Source organism: Pongo pygmaeus, chromosome 1, assembly GCF_028885625.2.
Source record: "Pongo pygmaeus isolate AG05252 chromosome 1, NHGRI_mPonPyg2-v2.0_pri, whole genome shotgun sequence".
In the NCBI taxonomy this organism is placed as follows: Eukaryota; Metazoa; Chordata; class Mammalia; order Primates; family Hominidae; genus Pongo; species Pongo pygmaeus.
In genome coordinates, this window is record NC_072373.2 from 179,315,149 (window position 1) to 179,337,640 (window position 22,492).

Genomic DNA, 22,492 nt, shown 5'->3' on the forward strand with positions numbered 1-22,492 from the left:
GGCTGGAGTGCAATGGTGTGATCTCAGCTCACCACAACCTCCACCTCCTGGGTTCAAGTGATTCTCCTGCCTCAGTCTCCCAAGTAGCTGGGACTACAGGCATGTGCCACCATGCCCGGCCAATTTTGTATTTTTAGTAGAGATGGGGTTTCTCCATGTTGGTCAGGCTGGTCTTGAACTCCCAAGACCAAGAGGTCGGGTGATCTGCCCTCCTTGGCCTCCCAAAGTGTTGAGATTACAGGCATGAGCCACTGTGCCTGGTCCAATCATGTGGTTTTTGTCTTTAGTCCTGTTTATATGATGAATCACATTTATTGATTTGTGTATGTTGAACCAACCTTGCATCCCAGGAATAAAGCCTACTTGATCATGGTGAATAAGCTTTCTCATGTGCTGCTGGATTTGGTTTGCCAGTATTTTGTTGAGGATTTTTGCATCAATGTTCTTCAAAATACAGGCCTGAAGTTTTCTTTTTGTTTTGTGTCTCTGCCAGGTTTTGGTATCAGGATGATGCTGGCCTCATAGAATGAGTTAGGGAGGAGTCCCTCCTCCTTAACTTTTTGGAATAGTTTCAGCAGGAATGGTACTAGCTCTTCTTTGCACATCTGGTAGAATTCAGCTGTGAATCCATCTGGTCCTGGGCTTTTTCTGGTTGGTAGGCTATTTATCACCGACTGAATTTCACAACTTATTATTGGTCTGTTCAGTGATTAAATTTCTTCCTGGTTCAGTGTTAGGAAGGTGTATGTGTCCAGGAATTTATCCATTTCTTTTAGATTTTCTAGTTTATGTGCACAGGGGTGTCCATAATATTCTCTGATGGTTATTTGTATTTCTATGGGTCACTGGTAATATCCCCCTCATTTCTGATTGTGTTTATTTGAACAGTCTTTTTTCTTCTATGTTAGTCTAGCTAGTGGTCTATTTTATTTTATTTTATTTTTTCAGAAAACCAGCTCCTGGATTCATTGATCTTTTGAATGTTTTTTTGTGTGTGTCTCATTCTCCTTCAGTTCAGCTCTGATTTTGGTTCTTTCTTGTCTTCTGCTAGCTTTGGGATTTGTTTGCTCTTGGTTCTCTAGTTCTTTTAGTTTGATGTTAGGTTGTTAACTTGAGATCTTTCTAACTTGTTGATGTGGGCAGTTAGTGCTATATGTTTCCCTTTTAATACTGCCTTAGCTATGTCCCAGAGATTCTGGTATGTTGCACCTTTGTTCTCATTAGTTTCAAATAACTTCTTGATTTCTGCCTTAATTTCATTGTTTACCTAAGAGACATTCAGGAGCAGTTTATTTAATTTCTGTGTAATTATATGGTTTTGAGTGAATTTCTTAGTCTTCATTTCTAATTTGATTATGTTTTGGTCTGAGAGATAGTTTGTTATGATTTGTGTTCTTTTGCATTTGCTGAGGAGTGTTCTACTTTTTTTTTTTTTTTTGACAGAATCTTGCTCTGTCATCCAGAGTTGAGTGCAGTGGTGCCATCTCAGCTCACTGCAACCTCTGCCTCCTAGGTTCAAGTGATTCTCCTGCCTCAGCCTCCTGAGTAGCTGGGATTATAGGCACATGCCACCATGCCTGGCTAATTTTTGTATTTTTAGTAGAGACAGGGTTTCACCATGTTGGCCAGGCTGGTCTCAAACTGTCTGCTTTGGCCTCCCAAAGTGCTAGGATTACAGGCATGAGTGACTGTGCCCAGCCAGAGTGTTTTACTTCTGATTATGTAATTGATTTTAGAGTATGTGCCATGTGGCAATGAGAAGAATGTATATTCTGTTCTTTTTGGGTGAAGAGTTCTGCAGATGTCTATCAGGCCCATTTGATTCAGTGCTGAGTTCAGGTCCTGAATATCTTTGTTAATTTTCTGTCCCATTGATCTGTCTAATATTGTCGGTGGGGTGTAAAACTCTCCCACTTCTATTGTGTGGGAGTCTAAGTCTCTTTGAAGGTCTCTAAGAACTTGCTTTATGAATATGGATGCTCCTGTGTTGGGTGCATAGATATTTAGAATAGTTAGATCTTCTTGTTAAATTGAACTCTTTACTACTATGTAATGCCTTTCTTTGTCTTTTTAAAATCTTTGCTGGTTTGAAGTCTGTTTTGTCTGAAACTAGGATTGCAGCCCCTGCTTTTTCTGTTTTCCATTTGCTTGGTAGATTTTTCATCATTCCTTTATTTTGAGCGAGTGTATTGTTGCATGTGAGATGGGTCTCTTGAAGACAGCATATCAATGGGTCTTGCTTCTTTTTCCAGCTTGCTACCTTGTCCTCTAATTAAGGCATTTAGCCCAGTTGCATTCAAGGTTAATATTGATATGTGTGGATTTGATCCTGTCATCATTATGTTAGCTGGTTATTTTGCAGACTTGCTTACGTGGTTGCTTTATAGTGTTGCTGGTCTGTATACTTCAGTGTTTTTATAGTGGCTGGTAAGGGTCTTTCCTTTCCATATTTAGTGCTTCCTCCAGGAGCTCTTGTAAGGCAGATCTGGTGGTAACGAATTCTCTCAGAATTTGCTTGTCTGAAAAGGATCTTATTTCTCCCTTGCTTATGAAGGTTAATTTGGCCAGATAAGAAATTCTGGGTTGGAATTTCTTATCTTTAAGAACATTGGATATTGGCCCCCAATCTCTTCTGGCTTGTAGGGTTTCTTTTGAGAGGTCTGCAGTTAGTCTGATGGGCTTCCCTTTGTAGGTGACCTGACTTTTCTCTCTCGCTGCCTTTAACATTTTTTCTTTCTTCAAGATGACCTTGGAGAATCCAATGATTATGTGTGTCTCGGGGATAATATTCTTGTGAAGTATCATACTGGAGTTCTCTGTATTCCCCTGAAAGAGATGGATGATATCCTGAAATATGTTTTCCACATTGGTTCCATTCTCCCCATCTCTTTCAGGGATACCAATGAGTCGTAAATTAGGTCTCTTTACATTATCCCATATTTCTCAGAAGTTTTATTCATTCTTTTTTCTCTATTCTCTATTCTTGTTTGACTATCTAATTTCAGAAAGCCCATCTTCAAGCTCTGAGATTCTTTCCTCTGCTTAGTCTATTCTGCTATTAATACTTGTGATTGCATTATGAAATTCATGTAGTATGTTTTTCAGCTCTATCAGGTTTGTGAGGTTCTTTTCTATACTGGTTATTTTGTCTGTCAGCTCCCGCATTGTTTTATCATGATTTTTAGCTTCCTTGCACTGGGTTTCAATGCACTTCTGTAGCTCAATAATCTTCACTACCATTCATATTCTGAATTCTATTTCTGTCATTTCAGCCATCTCAGCCTGGTTCAGAACATTTGCTGGAGAGCTGATGTGGTCATTTGGACGAAAGAAAGCTCTCTGGCTTTTTGAATTGTCAGAGTTTTTGCACCGTGGGTTTATCTACCATCAATCTCTGAGGTTGCTGACGTTTGGATGTTTTCTTTTTCCTTTTCACCTATTTGGTGATCTTGAGGGTTTTATTGTGGTATAAGGTGGATTCAGCCAACTGGCTTCATTTCTAGAATATTTTAGGGGGCCAATCCTCAGCTCCCAATTCCTAGATTGTGTGATCTAACTCTAAGGGACTTGCACTGGGCCCTGACTTTGTTCTCTGGCTCAAGGTTGGGAATTCACTTTGCTGGGGGCGCTGAGGTGCTCTTGGACCATTGGCACTACACTCCAATGGGTGGTGTCAGCCAAAGCATTTAGTAGTGTGGCAGCAGTGGGATCATTTCTATATACTAGCCAGAAAATGACTATTTCTACTGGCCAGCAATCCGTGGCCAATCATTGTTTATTTTAGGTTTAAATGTAGAAAGTTGTAAAAGACCATTGCTCTTACTCTAATGACACAAGCAATATGGATAAGCTTAACTATCTTTTTAAATTTTTTTTTCTTCCTTTCTCTCTCTCTCTCTCTCTTTCTTTTTGCTAGAGATGATGTCTTGCTTTGTTGCCCAGGCTGGTCTCAAACTCCTGAGCTCAAATGATCTTCCCACCTCAGCTTCTCACACTGCTAGGATTACAGGTGTGAACCACCAAGCCCAGCCAATAATCATCTTTTAAAAATAAAACAAAAAACTAAACTCCAGAAAGTGACAAACCCTTAATAAGAGAGAAGACATATACAGTAGCTCTTACCACTGACTAAAATGGAGAAAGGAGGAGGAGGAGGAACTGCCATAGATGGGAGAAGAATTGCAAAAGCAATTCACAGATGCAAAGCAAAGCAATTCAGTGTGTTTACTTTTTCAACAAATAATACTGGAACAACTAGACATGCATACTGCCACAAATGAACCTTGACCTAAACCTCACACCTTATACAAAACAATTAATGGCTGGGCACAGTGGCTCACACCTGTAATCCCAGCACTTTGGGAGGCCAAGATGGACAGATCACCTGAGGTCAGGAGTTTCAGACCAGCCTGACCAACATGGAGAAACCTCCATCTCTACTAAAAATACAAAATTGGCCAGGCGTGGTGGTGCATGCCTGTAATCCCAGCTACTTAGGAGGCTGAGGCAGGAGAATCACTTGAACCTGGGAGGTGGAGGTTGCTGTGAGCCAAGATAGCACCATTGCACTCCAGCCTGGGTGACAAGAGTGAAACTCCGTCTCAAAAAAGAAAAAGAAAAATTAACTAAAAATGGACCAAACATAGAAATGTAAGATGTAAAACTATGAGAGTCAAAATAATCTTGAAAAAGAACAAAACAGGAAGGCTCATACTTCCTGATATTAAAATTTACTACAAAGCTACAATAATCAAGATAGCATGGTATTGGTATGAGACATATACATCAATGAAATAGAACTCAGAGTCCAGAAATAAATGCTCACACTTACAGTCAACTGATTTTTGATAAGTGTGCTGAGACAATGGAATGGGAAAAAAAGACTTTTCTACAAATGATGTTGGGACAATGAGATATCCATTGCAAGTGAATGAAGTTGGACACATATATAATACATGAAAACACATATTTTTAAATGGCTAAAATAAACAATATAGATAGTATCAAATGCTGGCAAGGATGCTTAGAAACTGCATTTCTTGGAGTGTAGTGGCACATGTCTGTAGTCTTAGCTACTCAGGGGACTGAGGTGGGAGGATCACTTGAGCCCAGGAGTTAAGAGTCCAGCCTGGGCAACATAGCAAGGCCCTTGTCTCTTTAAAAAAAAAAAAAAAGAAAGAAACTGGATCTCTCATACATTACTGTTGGAAATTTAAAATGGTACAGTTACTCTGGAAAGAAGTCTGACAGTTTCTTAAAAATTAAATATACTCTCACCATACGACCCAGAAACTGCATTCCTGGGCATTTATTCTAGAGAAATGAAAACTTATCTCTACAGAAAAACCTATACATGAATGTTTGTGGCCCTTTATTTGCAAGCTGCAAACTGGAAACATCTCAAATATCCCTCAATGCATAAATGATTAAATTCTGTGGTTTAATCATTAGTATAACACACAATGTTATACTACTCAGCCATGAAAAAGAACAAACTATTGATGCAGCAACTTGGAGGGATCGTATGGATATTATTACTGAGTGAATGTATGTGTCAGCTCAAAATTCATACACTGAAATCTTAACCCCCAATGTGATGATATTAGGAGGTGGAGCCTTTGGGAAGTAATTAAGACATGAGGACTTGGACTCTCATGAATGGAATTAGTGCCTTTATAAGAAGAGATGTGAAAGTGTGCTCTTGCTCTCTCTGCTCCCTGCCATATGAAAACACAGCAAGAAAAAGGCCATCTCCAAACCAGGAAGAGGGCCTTCCCCAGAACCGGATCTTTCAGCATCTTGATCTTGGACTTCTCAGCCTCCAAAACTGTGAGAATTAAATGTTGTTTAAGCCACCCAATCTATGTTATTTTTGTTATAGCAGCCTGAAATGAATAAGACAGGTATTAAACTGGGTCTCCTGGGGTGTGGTGGCACATGTCTGTAGTCCTAGTTACTCAGGAGGCTGAGGTGGGAGGATCCCTTGAGTCCATGAGTTCAAGGTTACAGTGACCTATGATTGTGCCACTGCACAATCTCAAAAGAAAAGCCAATGTCAAAAGACCACATGCTACATGACTCCATTTATATAACATTCTGGAAATGATAAAATTACAGAGATGGGCAACAGATCGCTGGTTGCCAGGAGCTAGGGAAAGGGAGGGAGGGAGTGATTATAAAGGGTAGCATGGGCTGGGTGCAGTGGCTCACACTCATAATCCCAGTGCTCTGGGAGGCCGAGGAGGGAGGATCACTTGAGGCCAGGAGTTTGAGACCCCATCTCTACAAAAAATTTAAAAAATTAGCTGCATGGCCGGGCACGGTGGCTCACGCCTGTAATCCCAGCACTTTGGGAGGCCGAGGCAGGCAGATCGCCTGAGGTCAGGAGTTTGAGACCAGCCTGGCCAACATGGCGAAACCCCGTCTCTACTAAAAATACAAAAATTAGCCAGGCGTGGTGGTACATGCCTGTAATCCCAGCTACTCAGGAGGCTGAGGCAGGAGAATCACTTGAACCAGGAAGGCAGATGTTGCAGTGAGCCAAGATCGTGCCACTGCACTCAAGCCTGGGTGACCTCGCCAGGCTCTATCTCAAAAAAAAAAAAGCAAACAAAGCCAAACCAACATTCCAGTTTAAAAAGTGGGTAAAAGACTGAAACAAGCAGGTCACACACAGAAATATATATAGCTAGCCAACAAGCTCACCGTCTTTAGTCATCAGGGAAATATAAATTAAAAGCTATTTTATTTTATTTTATATTTTATTTTAATTTAATTTTTGGAGACAAAGTCTTGCTCTGTCACCCAGGCTGGAGTGCAGTGGCACAATCTCTGCTCACTGCAACCTTTGCCTCCCAAATTCAAGCGATTCTCCTGCCTCAGCCTCCCAAGTAGCTGGGATTACAGGCAAGCACCACCACACCTGGCTACTTTTTTTTATTTTCAGTAGAGATGGGATTTCGCCATACTGGCCAGGCTGGTCTTGAATTCCTGATCTCAGGTGATCTGCCCACCTCGGCCTCCCAAAGTGCAGGGATTACAGGAGTGAGCCACTGTGCCTGGCCTAAAAGCACATTTAAATGCCATTTTACACCCATTAAAATAGCTAAAATTAAAAATACTAATAACACCACCATATGTTGGCAAGTCCATGGAAAATTGAAACTCTCACTTATTGCTGGTGGGAGTGAAATAAGTTACAATCACTTTGGAAATCTGCTCAGCAGTTTCTTATAAAGTTACATATATGTCTCCCCAAGCCTTGACAATTCCAGGTTCAAGTACTTTCCCACGAAAAATGAAAATATAGGCTGGGCGCGGTGGCTCACGCCTGTAATCCCAGCGCTTCGGGAGGCCAAGGTAGGCGGATCACTGGATGCCAAAAGTTCTAGTCCAGCCGGCCAACATGGTGAAACCTGATCTCTACTAAAAATACAAAAAGTTAGCTGGGCGTGGTGGCACATGCCTATAGTCCCAACTACTCGGGAGGCTGAGGCAGAAGAATCGCTTGAACCTGGGAGGCGGAGGTTGCAGTGAGCTGAAATCACGCAATTGCATTCCAGCCTGGGTGACAGAGCGAGACTCTATCTCAAAAAAAACAAAACAAAACAAAAAAAAACAAAAAAAAAACAAAGAAAGAAAGAAAGAAAAATGAAAATATATGTTCACTAAAAGTATGTGGTTGTTTAGAGTAGCCTTATTCATAGTAGTCAAAAACTGAAAACAACCCAATATCCATCAACAAGAGAATGCATAAATAAAATGTTCCTATAATGGACTACCACTTATCAATAGAAAGAACAAAGTTCTAACACACACAATAACATGGGTGAGCCCCAAAACTTTTATTAAGTGAGAGTAGTCAGACATAAAAGATATAATTTAATGTATATGTAATTTAGGAACAGATAAAAACTAAACCTTTTCAGAAATCAGAAAGCTGCTGGGTGCAGTGGCTCACACCTGTAACCCCAGCACTTTGGAAGGCCGAGGCAGGTGGATCACCTGAGGTCAGGAGCTCGAGACCAGCCTGGCCAACATGGTGAAACCCTGTCCTACTAAAAATACAAAATTAGCTGGGCTTGGTGGCATGCGTCTGTAGTCCCAGCTACTCCAGATGGTGAGGCAGGAGAATCGCTGGAACCCAGGAGGCAGAGGTTGCAGTGAGCTGAGATCGCGCCATTGCACTACAGCTTGGGTGACAAGAGAGAAACTCCATCCCAAAAAAAAAAAAAAAAAAAAAACCAGACAAAAAATCAGAAAGCTGATACCTGGGATAGGTAGAGGAATTGACTGGAAAGGAGACATGAGAAATTTTCTTAGGTGATAAAAGTGTTCTGTAGTGTGTTTTAGGTGTTGGTTGAATGTATATACAGTTGTCAATGTTCATTAAGTGGAATATCTAAATTCTTTGCATTCCATTGTAGGTAATTAATCTCAAAATATTTTAAAAATTGTATCAATAAAATATTTTTAAAATCACAGTAAATTTCACTTCAGCGGTATTCTTCCCCAAAATACATAACCCAAGTTATAAATAATAAAAAAAAATTAAACAAACCCCAACTGAGGGACATTTTACAAACACGACCAGCACTCCTCAAAACTGTAAAGGTTAGGTTAAACAAGAAAGATGGAGATACAGTCACAGAGCAGAGGAAATTAAAGAAACAAATGCAATGTAGGATCCTGGATTAGGTCCTGAAATAGCAAAAGTACATTCACATAAAAACTGGTGAAATCTAAATAACATCTGGAGTTTAGTTAATAATAATGTACCAGTGTTGGTTTCTTAGTTTTGACAAATGTACCATGGTAACTTAAGATTTTAGCACTGGAGGAAAACTGGGTGAAGGGTATAGGAAAATTTTATATTATCTTTATGACTTTTCTATCAATCATAGATTATTCTAAAATTAAAAGGTTACTTAAAATCATTTCACAAAAGCACAAACATATACATTTTTCAGTAATAGGAGTTGGGTGCAGTGGCTCATACCTGTAATCAGCACATTGAGAGGCTGAGGCAGGAGGCTCACTTGAGCCCAAGAGTTCGAGATTAGCCCCGGCAACACAGCAAGACTCTATCTCTACAATTTTTTTTTTAAGTGGACATGGTGGTGTGTACCTGTAGTTCCAGCTACTCAGGAGGCTGAGGTAGGAGGATCCTTTGAGTCCAGGAGTTCAAGGTTACAGTGACCTATGATTGTGCCACTGCACTCCAGCCTGGGCAACAGTGCAAGACCCTGTCTCAAAAAAATTCCAGTAATAAAAACTAACAATGTAATTATAGAACCAGTTCACTCTGGTTAAACTTTGTCAGTAGCAATTGTAACAAAATACTGAGTTTCTCAGTTGCAGTGGGCCCCAGGTTGCAAGTCACACTTGAGCATGTCCAGATGAACCAATCATGCCTGATATGTGACCCAGAGCTGACCAGAATGGAAAAGTTAACCATGTGCAGAACCTAAGTAACTTGAGTTGAGGAACAGGGACCTATTTAAGAAGTGAGGGGGTGCCCTGTTTTTGTTTTTTGTTTTTAGAGCTGGGGTCTTGCTATGCTGCCCAGGCTGGTCTTGAACTCCTGAGCTCAAGCAATCCACCCACCTCAGCAACCCAAAGTGCTGGGATTACAAGTATGAGCCACCGCACCTAGCTCCTGTTTTGCTGAAGCACAAATTTAAAACCCAAGGACCTGGCATCTCCTCTTTGGGACCCAATCAGATCATGCCTAGTTACATTTTTCTATCTCCTTCGTAGTTACTCTCTGCCTTTCAAATCTGCTCGCAGACCCCAGCGCTCAGGGTGACATATTTGAGCATTGTCTTCTAACTCCTTGCCCAGTTGACCTTGCAATGAAGCTTTTTCTTTTCTCAAAAGCTGGTGCCATAGTATTGGCTTCTATGCATGTCAGACAGAATGCCCATTGCTTGGTAACAAAATAAGATGTGCAAGGCTTCTATAAAGTTAATTATAGCTGGGCATGGTGACTCATTCCTACAATCCAGCACTATACCCCCTTTATAATTTAGGATAGGTTTACAAGGCCCTTCAAGAATATAGAGATAAAGTATTGCCTCCTCCTGGAAGACTCAGTGTTACTGAAAACTTAAAACTAAAAACCCTACTGCTATTAAATTTCAAGGGAATCACTAGCTGGATATATGTCCAGGATTAAGCTTGTTTCTTATAAGTCCTCACAAGCCTAAGAGGAGGATACCAGACTTACATTTATAACCCCCTAAAAGACTGAAAGCTATTATTTCACAAATGCATAAATAGATAATGTGATGCTGTGGGTGGGCATAGAAGCATTAATTTTTCTCTTCCTTCTAATTCCTTTTCTTGTTTAACCTCCTAGTAAAGTTTATACTTTCTAGATTACACATAAAGATGATGCTGGCACAAGGCTTCCAACCGCATCCCATCTTTTGACCCGGAAAAAAAAAAACACCTTCCCATTGGGCCCCTTGGGTAAGGTATCCAGAGATTTTTACTCCTCCAATGCTAGGCAGGGCCTATACCCATAAAATGAGCAAGAAGCAGTTACAGAAGATGGGCCTCTGCCCTTCCACAGGCCCTGTAAGATTAAGGAAGAGTAATCTCTGAAGTAGGGAATGAGGTTAGGAAACCAGCAGGACTTGTTTTCTGGTCACAACCCTGCTGACCAAAACAGGATCTTGTCCAGACAGAATAAAGTGAAGAAGCCCATAGGAACCAGCAGATGGTGACAAAAGTGATCCCTAGCTGCCTTCATTGCTCATTAACATAAGACACTATCACCAGTGTCACGGCAGTGACCCAGAAGTTATGACCACTTTTCGTGGCAATGACTCAGATATTACTGCCCCTTTCCTAGAAAGTTCTAAGTAATCCATTCCTCCATTTGCATTGATCCACCCCTTAATTTGCATGTAATTGAATGTGGGTTTACTGAGTATAATCACAGTTGATAAGAGCCCGTGGGTTCCTGTCTCTGGATGTGCTGCCTATGAATTAGCCCTGCTCTGCAAAGAGCAGTAACGTTCAACAAAAGATTGCTGTCCACCACCACCAGCTTGCTCTTGAATTCTTTCCTGGCTTTCTCCTAGGCTAAACCCCAGTTTTGAGGTGGCTGCCCTGCAACAAAAACACACCTTAAAAATAGTGCAAAGAGGCCAGGTACAGTGGCTCACGCCTATAATCCCAGCACTTTGGAAGGCCAAGGTGGGCGGATCACTTGAGGCCAGGAGTTCAAGACCAGGCTGGCCAACATGGCAAAACCCCGTCTCCACTAAAAATACAAAAATTAGCTGGGCTTGGTGGTGGGCCCCTGTAATCCCAGATACTCGGGAGGCTGAGGCAGAAGAATTGCATGAACCTGGGAGGCGGAGGTTGCAGTGAGCCAAGATCACACCACTGCACTCCAGCCTGGGAGAAAAGAGTGAAGCTCTGTCTCAGAAAAAAAAAAAAAAAAAGTGCAAAGAACAGTCAAAAAATGGATGAAAACATTCAAATTTACATACGTGAAAGAGGATTAGATATCCCAAATAAATAACTCTTTCAAAGTTTTATAATAAACAGGCAAATAATCTAATAACAAAAGAGGTAAAAGATAACAGGCAATTTACATAAGAGGAAACCAAAATGGCCAATAAATTTTTTTTTTTTTTTGAGACAGGCTCTCGCTATGTTGCCCAGGCTAGTCTCGAACTGAGCTCAAGGGATCTGCTTGCCTCTGCCTCCCAAAGTGCTAGGATTATAGACGTGAACTACTGGCGCCCAGCCCCAATGTACTTTTGAACTTTTGAAAAGACAATCATCTCATTCGTTAGCAGAAAAATACAAATCAAAACTACAGCGAGAATTACGAGGTCAGGAGATCGAGACCATCCTGGCTAACTTGGTGTAACTCCGCCTCTACTAAAAAAAATACAAAAAATTAGCCCGGCATGGTGGCGGGCGCCTGTAGTCCCAGCAACTTGGGAGGCTGAGGCAGGAGAATGGCATGAACCCAGGAGGCGAAGCTTGCAGTAAGCCGAGATTGCGCCACTGCACTCCAGCCTGCGCAAAAGTGCGAGACTCTCTCTCAAAAAAAAAAAAAAAAAACTACAGTGAAATACCAAGAGATACAAGCCATGGGCTGGGAAAAAATATTTGCAAAGGACATATCTGATAAAGGATTATTGCTCTCTCTCTCTCTCTCTCTCTCTCTCTCTATATATATATATAATGTGTGTGTGTATATATATACGTGTGTGTGTATAAAATATATATTTTAAACTTGTTATATATAAGTTCTTTAAAACTTACATTCTTCAAAACTCAGCAATAAGAAAATCAATAACCCAATTAAAAATGAATGAAAGATCGAACAGATATCTCATCGAAGAAGATAGATAGCAAATAAGCACATGAAAAGGTGTTCAACATCACATGTTACTAGGGAATTGCAAATTAAAATGAGATACCACTACACATCTGTTAGAATGGTGAAACTCCAAAACACTGACAACAACAAATGCTGGTGAGAATGGGGAGCAACAGGAACTCTCATGCATTGTGGGTGAAAATGCAGACTGATATACTTTGGAAGAAAAATTGGCATTTTCTTATTAAACTACACACACTCATACCATAAGATCCCATAATTGTCTTTCCTGGTATTTATGCAAATAAGTTGAAAATTTATGTTTATACAAAAACCTCCACACATATGTTTATAGCAACTTTATTCACAATTGCCAAAACTTGGAAAAAACCAAAATGTCCTTCCATAGGTGAATGGATAAATAAACTATGGTATACAATGGAACATTATTCAGTGCTAAAAAGAAATAGGCCAGGCTATAGTTTCAATGTTTGTCCCTCCAAAACTCATGTTGAAACTTAATCCACACTTAATCCACGATGTGGCATTATTCAGGTGGGGCCTTTAAGAAATGATTGGGTCATAAATAGATTAATCCATTAATGGCTTAATGGATTAATAGCTTAATGGGTTATCACAGGAGTGGGACTAGTGGCTTTCTAAGAAGACAAGAGACTTGAACTAGCACACTCAGCCCCTTCACCATGTGATGCCCTATGCCACCTCAGGACTTTGCAGAAATCCTACCAGCAAGAAAGCTCTCACCAGATGTGCCCCTCCTTGATCTTAGACTTCCAAACTCCAGACTGTAAGAAATACATTTCGTTTTTTATAAATTACCCAGTTTCAGGTATTCTGGTATAAGCAACAGAAAACAGACTAAGACAGGCCATCGAGCCATGAAAATACATGGAGAAAGCTTAAATGCACATTACTAAGTGAAAGAAGCCAATCTGAAAAGACTACATATTGTGTGATTCCAACTATATGACAAATGTGCCTATTCTGGAAAAGGCAAAAACTATGGAAACAGTAAAAGGATCAGGGGTTGCCAGGGGTTAGAGCAGAGGGAGGGATAAATCAGAGAAGCACAGAGGACTTTTAGGATAATGAAACTATTCTGTATGATACTGTAACGACATGATTGTACATTTGTCAAAACCCATAGACTACATAATACCAAAAGTGAACATTATTGTAAACTATGAATTTTGGATTATTATGTGTCAGTGTGGGTTCATCAATGGTAGCATATGCACCGCTCTGGTGTAGGATGTGGATAGTTGGGGAGGCTGTGTCTGTGTGGGGGGAAAGAATACAGTGGGACTCTGTATTTTCTGCTCAGTTTTGCTATGAATCTACAATGGCTTGAAAAAAATTAGGTATGAAGACTATGGATACTATTACACATCCATTATATTGTCAAAAATTTAGAAGCCTGAAATTGCCAAGATTGTTGAAGATATGAAGTAACTGTGCACTTATATATGTGTTGGGGGAACGTATATTGACACAGCTACTTTGGAATACAATTTGGAATTATCTAATAAGGTTGAACATGCACTTACCCCATAATGCAGCAATTCTACTCTTAGGTATAGCCCCTATAAAGATTTCATAGAGAAACAACTGAAAACAACCCCAAACTTAATGTAAACCACAGAAAATTTGATATTTTCACAGAATGGAATACCAAATAACAGTAAAAGCAAGGAACTATGGCTATATATATCAAATGGAGGAATTTCAGAAATGCAATACTGCACAAAAAAGGAAAGATTAGATATGGAGTTCAAAACACATGAAATTTAATAATATATTATTCTATAACATTTATGGCAAAACTGTAAGGAAAAGTAAGGAAATGATTAGCTGTAATTACAGGATAGTGGTTCCTTTAGTGGAGGGTGGGAGTTGGAGGTGTGACAGATATATAAGACTCAGAATATCTCAAAGGTACTGGTAACATCCTATTTTTTATTCTGGGTAGTGAGTATAAAAAATCCATTTATTATTTAAATTTCATGTGCATGTGTATATGTATTCTTCTGTATGTATGTCATATTTCACAATAAAAGTTTTTGTTAGAAATCAATCTCTAGTTTTTTATTATATTAAACCTATTTTTGTTATCATTTTATCCTCCTGCCCCATAGAAGTCTGCCTGTAGTAGAAGAGGAAGAAGCCAATACAGAGGCAGAAATTGGGATAAGAAAAACAGAGACAATACAAAAGAGTTCTTTTGTACTGAAATTGACTGGCTGAGGTTAGCACTACTTTAAACTTTTTATACTATATTTTTCTTATTCTAGTTTGAATGAGGTTCCTGTCACTGAATATCAAGGATCCTGAATAACAGCCTTAAAAAAGAAGGAAACTTTGTCATTTGCGACAACCAGGGTGAATCTGGAGGACATTATATTAAGTGAAAGAAACCAGACACAGAAAGACAAATACCCATGACTTCACTCAAATGTGGAATCTAAAAAAGTTGAACTTGTAGAAGCAGACAGTAGAATGGTGGGCTGGGATGGCAGGATACCAGGGGCTGGGGGTGGCAGGGTGACAGAGGAGATGTTGGTCAAAGGATACAAAACTTCAGTTAGATAAGAGGAATAGATTCAAGGAATCTATTGTGCAACACGGTGATTATAGTTAATAACAATGTATCGTATTGCTGAAAATCACTAAGAGAGTAGATTTTAAGCCTTCTCACCACAAAAAATGACAAGTATGTGAGGTAACACACGTGTTAACTAACATTATTTAGCCATTCCACAAAGTACACATATTTCAAAACATCATGTTGTACATGATAAATATATACAATTTTTGTCAATTAAAAAACAAAAGAATCCCGAATTATCTTTTGTGTTTACTTGTGCATTATTTCTCTCTCCCACTACACTAAAAATTTCATAAAAGCAGAGGCTATTATCTCCCTTGTTCATCTCCAAATTCCCAGTGGCCTAACACAATGCCCGGCATATAAGCACTTCTTACATATTTGTTGAATGAATAATAAACAACCTAATTAAAATTGCACTCATGACACTTTTGTAATTGTTTATTAGTGTCTATACATCGTTCAGTATGGTGGTATTATTATATCATTAGTACCTAGCAAAATGCCTAGTACGTGATGGGTACTGAATAAATTAATATTAAATGCATACACAGGAACAATTTTTCTCTGCAATGCAATCTCTATTTCAAACTGTCCTTCATTCGAAAGTCAGAGGAAATAACCTTTAGAATTAATTTGATGTTTACATCCACCTGCTTAAAATCTTCCAGTAAAAATAATAGTAATTGTACGGTGCTCACTACAGGATCAGGCACTATTCTGAGTGCTTTTTCACATAATAATTCCTTTAATCCCACAACAACTCTATGGAGGTGAAATTATCCTTATTTTGCAGATGAGGAAACTGAGACACAGAGAAGTTAAGTAACTTGCCTAACATTATACAGCTATTGGTGGTACAGTCAGAATTGAAATCTGTAATCTGGTTCTACAGACAATGCTCTTGACCATATTACTATAATCCTTCAGTGGTTCTGTGCAGCCTAAGGGGTAAAATTCAAAATCCTTAGGGTGCAAATGAGGCTCATCACAATCTCATCCCCAGTGTCTTTTTCCACCACTCTGTTCCGAATCCTAGGCTCCAAACATTATAACATTTTTACTGAATATATTGCTTCCTTTCATAGCCACAAGCCTTTGAACATGAGATGTCCTTTGTTCTCTTTCTTCCCGACAAACTTCTCTTCATTTCTTAAAACCCAGTTCAAAATGCCTTCTCTGTGAAGCCCTCCTCAATTCAGCCTTTTTTGTCTGCACGTCTTCAACTTTGTGAGCTCTTATCATATGATGTTGTACTTATTTAGTTTATGTATTTTTCTTCTCTACTGATTTTGAGCTCATCTAGGGCTGGGCTCATATCTTAGTTGTTTATATAGCCTCAGTGGCAAAACTAGTGCTGATGTATATAAAGTACTCAACAAATGTGTTTGTTTTTGAGACAGGGTCGTCTCGCTGTCACCTAGGCTGGAGTGCAGTAGCGCAGTCATAGCTCACTGCAACTTCAAACTCCTGTACTTAAAGGATCCTCCTGCCTCAGCCTCCTGAACAACTAGGACTACAGGCATGAGCCACTACATCCAACTACTTTTTTATTTTTAAAATTTTTATAGAGATGGGGTCTCGCTATGTTGCCTGGGCTGGTTTCCAGTTCCTGGGCTCAAGCAATCCTCCCGCCCTCGGATTCCCAAAGTTCTGGGATTGCAGGCGTAAGCTGCCATGGCCAGCCAGCAAATGTTTGTTAAATCAATGAACACCGAGTACAACTTGAGTTGAATACTCAAGATATATAGTGAAACTTTGACAACCTATCAGTTTGTCACTATTTATCTATCTACAAAACAAACACTGTTTTGCTTAGCTATTGCAGTTTTAGTGTCTGCCTTTTTTTCCTTTGTTCATTTAGCATTGTGTTGACACTTACCATATCACACAAAGTTAATTAGGTGTCTGCCTTTCTCACTTGTACTACACATATACCTTGAAGGTAGGTGCCATATCTTACTATCTTCAATAAAGGGGCCCAGAGGAGCTTGGAATATAGTAAAGGCTTAGTACATCATTGTCAAAGTGAATTTAATTTCAGTTGGTATGGTTAGGCTATCTGGAGTATCTCTTATCTCCAGATCTTTTTCCTTTGACAAGCCTGGTAATTTTGCTTTCAGTTTTTCTTATGCCATTTATCTTTATCCCTACAGCAATCCCAATATGTGGAATGTAGGTTGTTGGGCTAGAGATATGAAGAAACAACTGTAGAAGGTGATATATTTTCACTTAGCTTTTCAGTTTTCCTATAGTATAAACTCTAACTAGTTTGTCCCTCAAATTAAAAAATAACAGTGGATTCTCTGTCCTTCAGATTTTAAGACAGCAATGCTAATAACATGGTATCAAAAGAAATTATTTGAAAAGATTACTATAAAATATTACACCCTACCTGTAATTGGAATCTCCCAGTATGAAAATTTCGAGAAATAAAAACACACTGAGAATGAGATTTAATCTTCGCCGTTGATGGTCTTTGCCTGCATCTCTCATCAATTGCTTTAAATTTGGAATTTTGAAATATTTCTCTGAAAAATATTTTATAAAGAGTATTATTAAACCTGAATTAGATTATAAAACAATTAAAATCATTATTTCCAATATTTATACATAAAGCTTTAAAATCAGAATAAGTACATTATAGCATATTTATTTTTAAAAGCACAAGTCAATTTACATACTCCCTACTCATATGTTATATTTCATTACATCTATTTTATTCATAGAATATAAATTAAGCCACTTATTTTATTCATGAAATGTAAATTAAGCTATGTATGCAGGGCTATATTTTCAGTTTGAATATTAGCCAGGAGTCTTTGATATATTTCTTTCTGGTTGTGAGAAAATTAGTCGACTTTAATGTCAATTAGCCTTTTCATAAAATTATCCTTAATGGCGAAGGAAATTAAAATGCAACTCATTGGTCAATTTTGGTATTTAATCATATTTCTGGCAAAAAGTAAGAGGGGCTGGTGCGGTGGCTTACGCCTGTAATCCTAGCACTTTGAGAGGTCAAGGCGGGCAGATCACTTGAGGTCAGGAGTTCAAGACCAGCTTGGCCAACATGGTGAAACCCTGTCTCTACTAAAAACACACACAAAAAAATTAGCTGGGCATGGTAGCACATGCCTGTAATCCCAGCTACTAGGGTGGCTGAGGCAGGAAAGTTGCTTGAACTCAGGAGGTAGAGGTTGCAGTGAGCCTAGATTGCACCACTGCACTCCAGCCTGGGTGACAGAGTGAGACCCTGTCTCAAAAATAAATAAATAAGAGGAAGAAAACTGAATTGACTCACAATGGAAGAGTACCGTAATCTTTTCTTATCCATGCAACCACAAGTAAGTGAGAGAGATTTAAAGAAAAGAAAGCAGCAAGTAAAATCTCAGATGATCAAAGACAGTTAAGTATAAGGGAATGTAGTTTCAAACAGTCATTCTCAACTTAAGGATTTAAAGAACAATGGAATATTTTTCAGTATTGAAAAGAAAGAAATGAGCTATTAAGGCATGAAAAGACATGGAGGAAACTTAAATGTGTATTACTAAAGCAAAAGAGGTCAATCTTAAAAGCTACATACTATATGATTCCAACTATATGACATTCTGGAAAAGGCAAAACTATGGAGACAGTAAAAGGATCACTGGTTGCCAGGAGTTGGGGGAGGGAGGGATGAATAGATGGACCATAAAGGATTTTTAGGGCAGTGAAAATACTCTGTGTGATACTATAATGGTGGATTTTACACATTCATCGAAACCCACAGAATATACAACACCAAGAGTGAACCCTAATGTAAGCTACAAAATATGGGTGATAGTGATGTGTTAATGTAGATTCATCAATTGTAAACTCCTCCCAAATAATAATAATAATGCTCATTGCCATTTCTTCTTTCAGAGGTACTGGAATATTTCCAAATTAATTCAAGAGATCATATTATGTTAATGAGGCATTAACAATTAGGATTCATTTATTCATTGCATTCAATTCTCAACAAATATTTATTGAGTATTTACTATGTGCCAGGCTTTATGCTGGGTGTTGTACATATAGTGGTAGGAGGAAAAAGAACAGCCCCTTGCCCTCATGGAATGCTCATTGCTTCCATTGAGCTTAAATACTAGAAAAGAAGACAGACATTAATAACGTAATCACAAGAAAATGAAAAATTACAAGAGTGGAAATTGCTGTCAAGGAAAGCTACCTGGTATTGTGGATGTAACTAAGGGAATTAACGTGGTTAGGTCAGGGAAGCCTTTATTATTAAGGAAGGGATGATTTAACTGGGCATCTGAAGAAACAGCAGTAGTTATTAGGTAGAATGTGGAAGAGGGGACATTTGAAAGTAAGTATATTCTAGACAGAGAGAATATCATATACAAAGACCTACTGGCCAGATTAGGACAATGTAACAGAAACACAGAAAGCAAGAGGGAAAGCGGGAGATGAGATTGGGGAATATGAGTGGGGGTAGACCATGTAAGCCCTTAAAAGTTTTATCTTTAATCCAAAGGCAATGAAAAGTCCTTTAAAATACAGTGAGTGTGGGGTAGAAGGGTAGTTCGGGCTGGGCGCAGTGGTTCACACTTGTAATCCCAGCACTTTGGGAGGCTGAGGAGAGCGGATCACCTAAGGTCAGGAGTTCGAGATCAACCTGGCCAACATAGCAAAACCCTGTCTCTACTAAAAATACAAAAATTAGCTGGATGTGGTGGCATGCATCTGTAGTCCCAGCTACTCAGGAGGCTGTGGTAGGAGAATTGCTTGAACCTGGGAGGCGGAGGTTGCAGCGAGCCAAGATCATACCACTGCACTCCAGCCTGGTGACAGACCAAGACTCTGTTTCAAAAAAAAGGGTAGGGTGACTTGATCAGATTTGCCCTTGGAGAATATCTGGTAGAAGCATGGAGAAAAGATTAAATGAGTACGATACTGAAGGTGGAGTCAATTTTAACTTCTTTTGCAGTAGTCTCTGTGGGGGATAATGAGAACTTGGATAGGATGGTGGCAGTGGTAAAGGAGATAATTGAGTAGATATGAGCAATATACGAAGTAAAGTAAATAGAATTTAGTGATAGTTCAAGTTTAGTGGGAGTGGGGAGATTCAGGGATGTCTTTCATTTTTATCACCAGCCCCCTAAATTGCTCCTCCCTTTCATCATCTCCTTGTCTCAGTAAATGACTGAGCTTAACTGAGCTGAGTAAAGTATAAACTACGTATCTGCTTACGGTAAAAAAGTTATGTGTCAGCATTAACTCTGCCATTTTCATCCAATCTGTCAACAAGATCTGCTGACTCTACTGCAAAACCTATCCCAGATCCAACTCCATCTTTTCATCTCCTCTACTTCCATGTTAGTGCAAGACACCGTAAACTCTCACCCTGACTCTGCAGTAGTCTCCTGACTTGTCTCTCTGCTTCCACTCTTGCTCCATTAAAATTCAGGCTTCATAAAGACATAAAGATATTTTAAAAATATCTTTAAAAGTGTAAATCAGAACTCTCATACATTGCTGGTGAGAGTGTATATACACTTCTGAAAAGTGTTTGGCCATTTCTAATAAAGCTAATCATATGATCCAACAATTCTAGTTTTAGGTATTTACCTAAGAAAAGTGAAAGTACGTGTACTTTATACGTACAAGATTTATACAAGAATGTTTATGGCACCCATTTTCCTAAGAGCTAAAAACAAAATGACCCCAATGTCCATTAACAAAAGAATAGATAAACCAAGGTATATTCATAAAATGGAATATTACTCAATAAAACAATGAACTATGGATGCATAAATGCAATAAAATGAATCTAAAAATATTATTATTATTTTGAGACAGAGTCTTGCTCTGTTGCCCAGGCTCAAGTGCAGTGGCACAATCTCGGCTCACTGCAACCTCTGCCATCTGGGTTCAAGTGATTCTCCTGCCTCAGCCTCCCGAGTAGCTGGGATTACAGGCATGAATGACCATGCCTGATTAATTTTTGTACTTTTAGTAGAGACCGGGTTTCACTGTTCACTGGTCTCCAACTCCTGACCTCAAGAGATCTGCCCGCCTCGGCCTCCCAAAGTGTTGGGATTACAGACGTCAACCACTGTGCCCGGCCTCAAAAATATTATGTTGAGTGAAAAAAACAGACATAAAAAGTCCATATGATCCAAGAACAGGCAAAATTAATCTGTGGTGATAGAAACCTGAATAATTCTTGCCTCTGAGGTAGGAGGTCAGGAGTGATGCCTGGAAAGGAGCATGGGGAACTTTCTAGGGCAGTGAAAAGCTCTATATCTTGATAGAGTGGTGGTTACATAGGTGTATATTTGTTGAAACTGATAGCTGTACATTTCAAATCTATGCAGTTTCTTGTATGTAAACTATACCTCAATTTTAAACAGTTATTAAAATGTAAATCAGCTATAGGATAGTCTTTATTTACTTATTTATTTTTGAGACAGAGTCTCGCTGTGTCACCTAGGCTGGAGTGCAGTGGTGGGATCTTGGCTCACTGCAATCTCTGCCTTCAGGGTTCAAGCAATTCTCGTGTCTCAGCCTCCCAGGTAGCTGGGGTTACAGGCGGGCGCCACCATTCCTGGCTAATTTTTGTGTTTTTAGTAGAGACAAAGTTTTGCCATGATGGCCAGGCTGGTCTCAAACTCTTAGCCTCAAGTGATTCACCTGCCTCGGCCTCCCAAAGTGCTGGGATTACAGACGTGAGTCACCGCCCCTCCTAGGATAGTCTTTAAAATGGAGATAATATTACTTTTACCTTATGGGGCTAAGTCTGAATGAGATAACATATGAAGCATTTATAACAGTGCCTATGTAGAAAGCAGTCAGTGTTAGCTATTATGATGACGGTGCTATTCCCCTTGTTTAGAAACTGCCAATGGCACAAATAAAATCCAACTCCATGTTCTAGCCTACAAATTCTTAAGTGATCTGGCTCTTACATGTCTCTTCAATTTCATGATTGTTTCCCTTTCTCACTGCAGATTATTCACATTGGCCTTCTTTCTGTTTGTTAAACATGTCAAGACCATTCCTTAGGGTCTTTCTATTTGCTCTGCTTTCAGTTTAGACAGCTCTTGCACAAAGTCTTCATATGTCTGGTTCCTTCTAACTCAGATCTTAGATTAAATACAACCTACCTTAGTACACACATATCCTGACTACTTTATTTGTTCATTATCTGTCCCCTGCTAGTGGCATTGCAAATCTATGAAACAGAAACTTTTTAAACTTGTTCACAGTTGTAACCTCAATACCTAGAACAATGGCAAGCACCTAATAAATATTTGTTGGAAGAATGAGTAAGTGAATAATTTCTAGGTTTCTGACTTCTGAATGTAGATGGGTAGTGTGTATTCATTTGCAACAAAGAACACTGAAAGACTGTGTGGGAAGATTATGTTACAATTTATATATTTTAAACATTAGACAATGCAAACACTGAATTTATGCATGTATGTATGTATTTTTGAGATGGAGTTTCACTCTTTTCATCCAGGCTGTAG

The 22,492-nt window shown here is 39.2% G+C and overlaps 1 protein-coding gene across 4 annotated transcripts in view; it reads right to left on the reverse strand.

Moving 5' to 3' along the window:
• C1H1orf185 (chromosome 1 C1orf185 homolog) overlaps nt 1–22,492 on the reverse strand; it is a 57,317-nt gene that overhangs the window by 23,429 nt on the left and 11,396 nt on the right. For all 4 annotated transcript variants that reach the window (XR_008494772.1, XM_054455670.1, XM_054455678.1 and 1 more), the window contains exon 3: nt 17,371–17,506. Coding sequence is in view for 3 of the 4 variants with exons in the window: in XM_054455670.1 (XP_054311645.1) it covers nt 17,371–17,506 (136 nt within the window). In the remaining variant the exon portion in view is untranslated. The remainder of the gene's footprint in view (nt 1–17,370; nt 17,507–22,492) is intronic.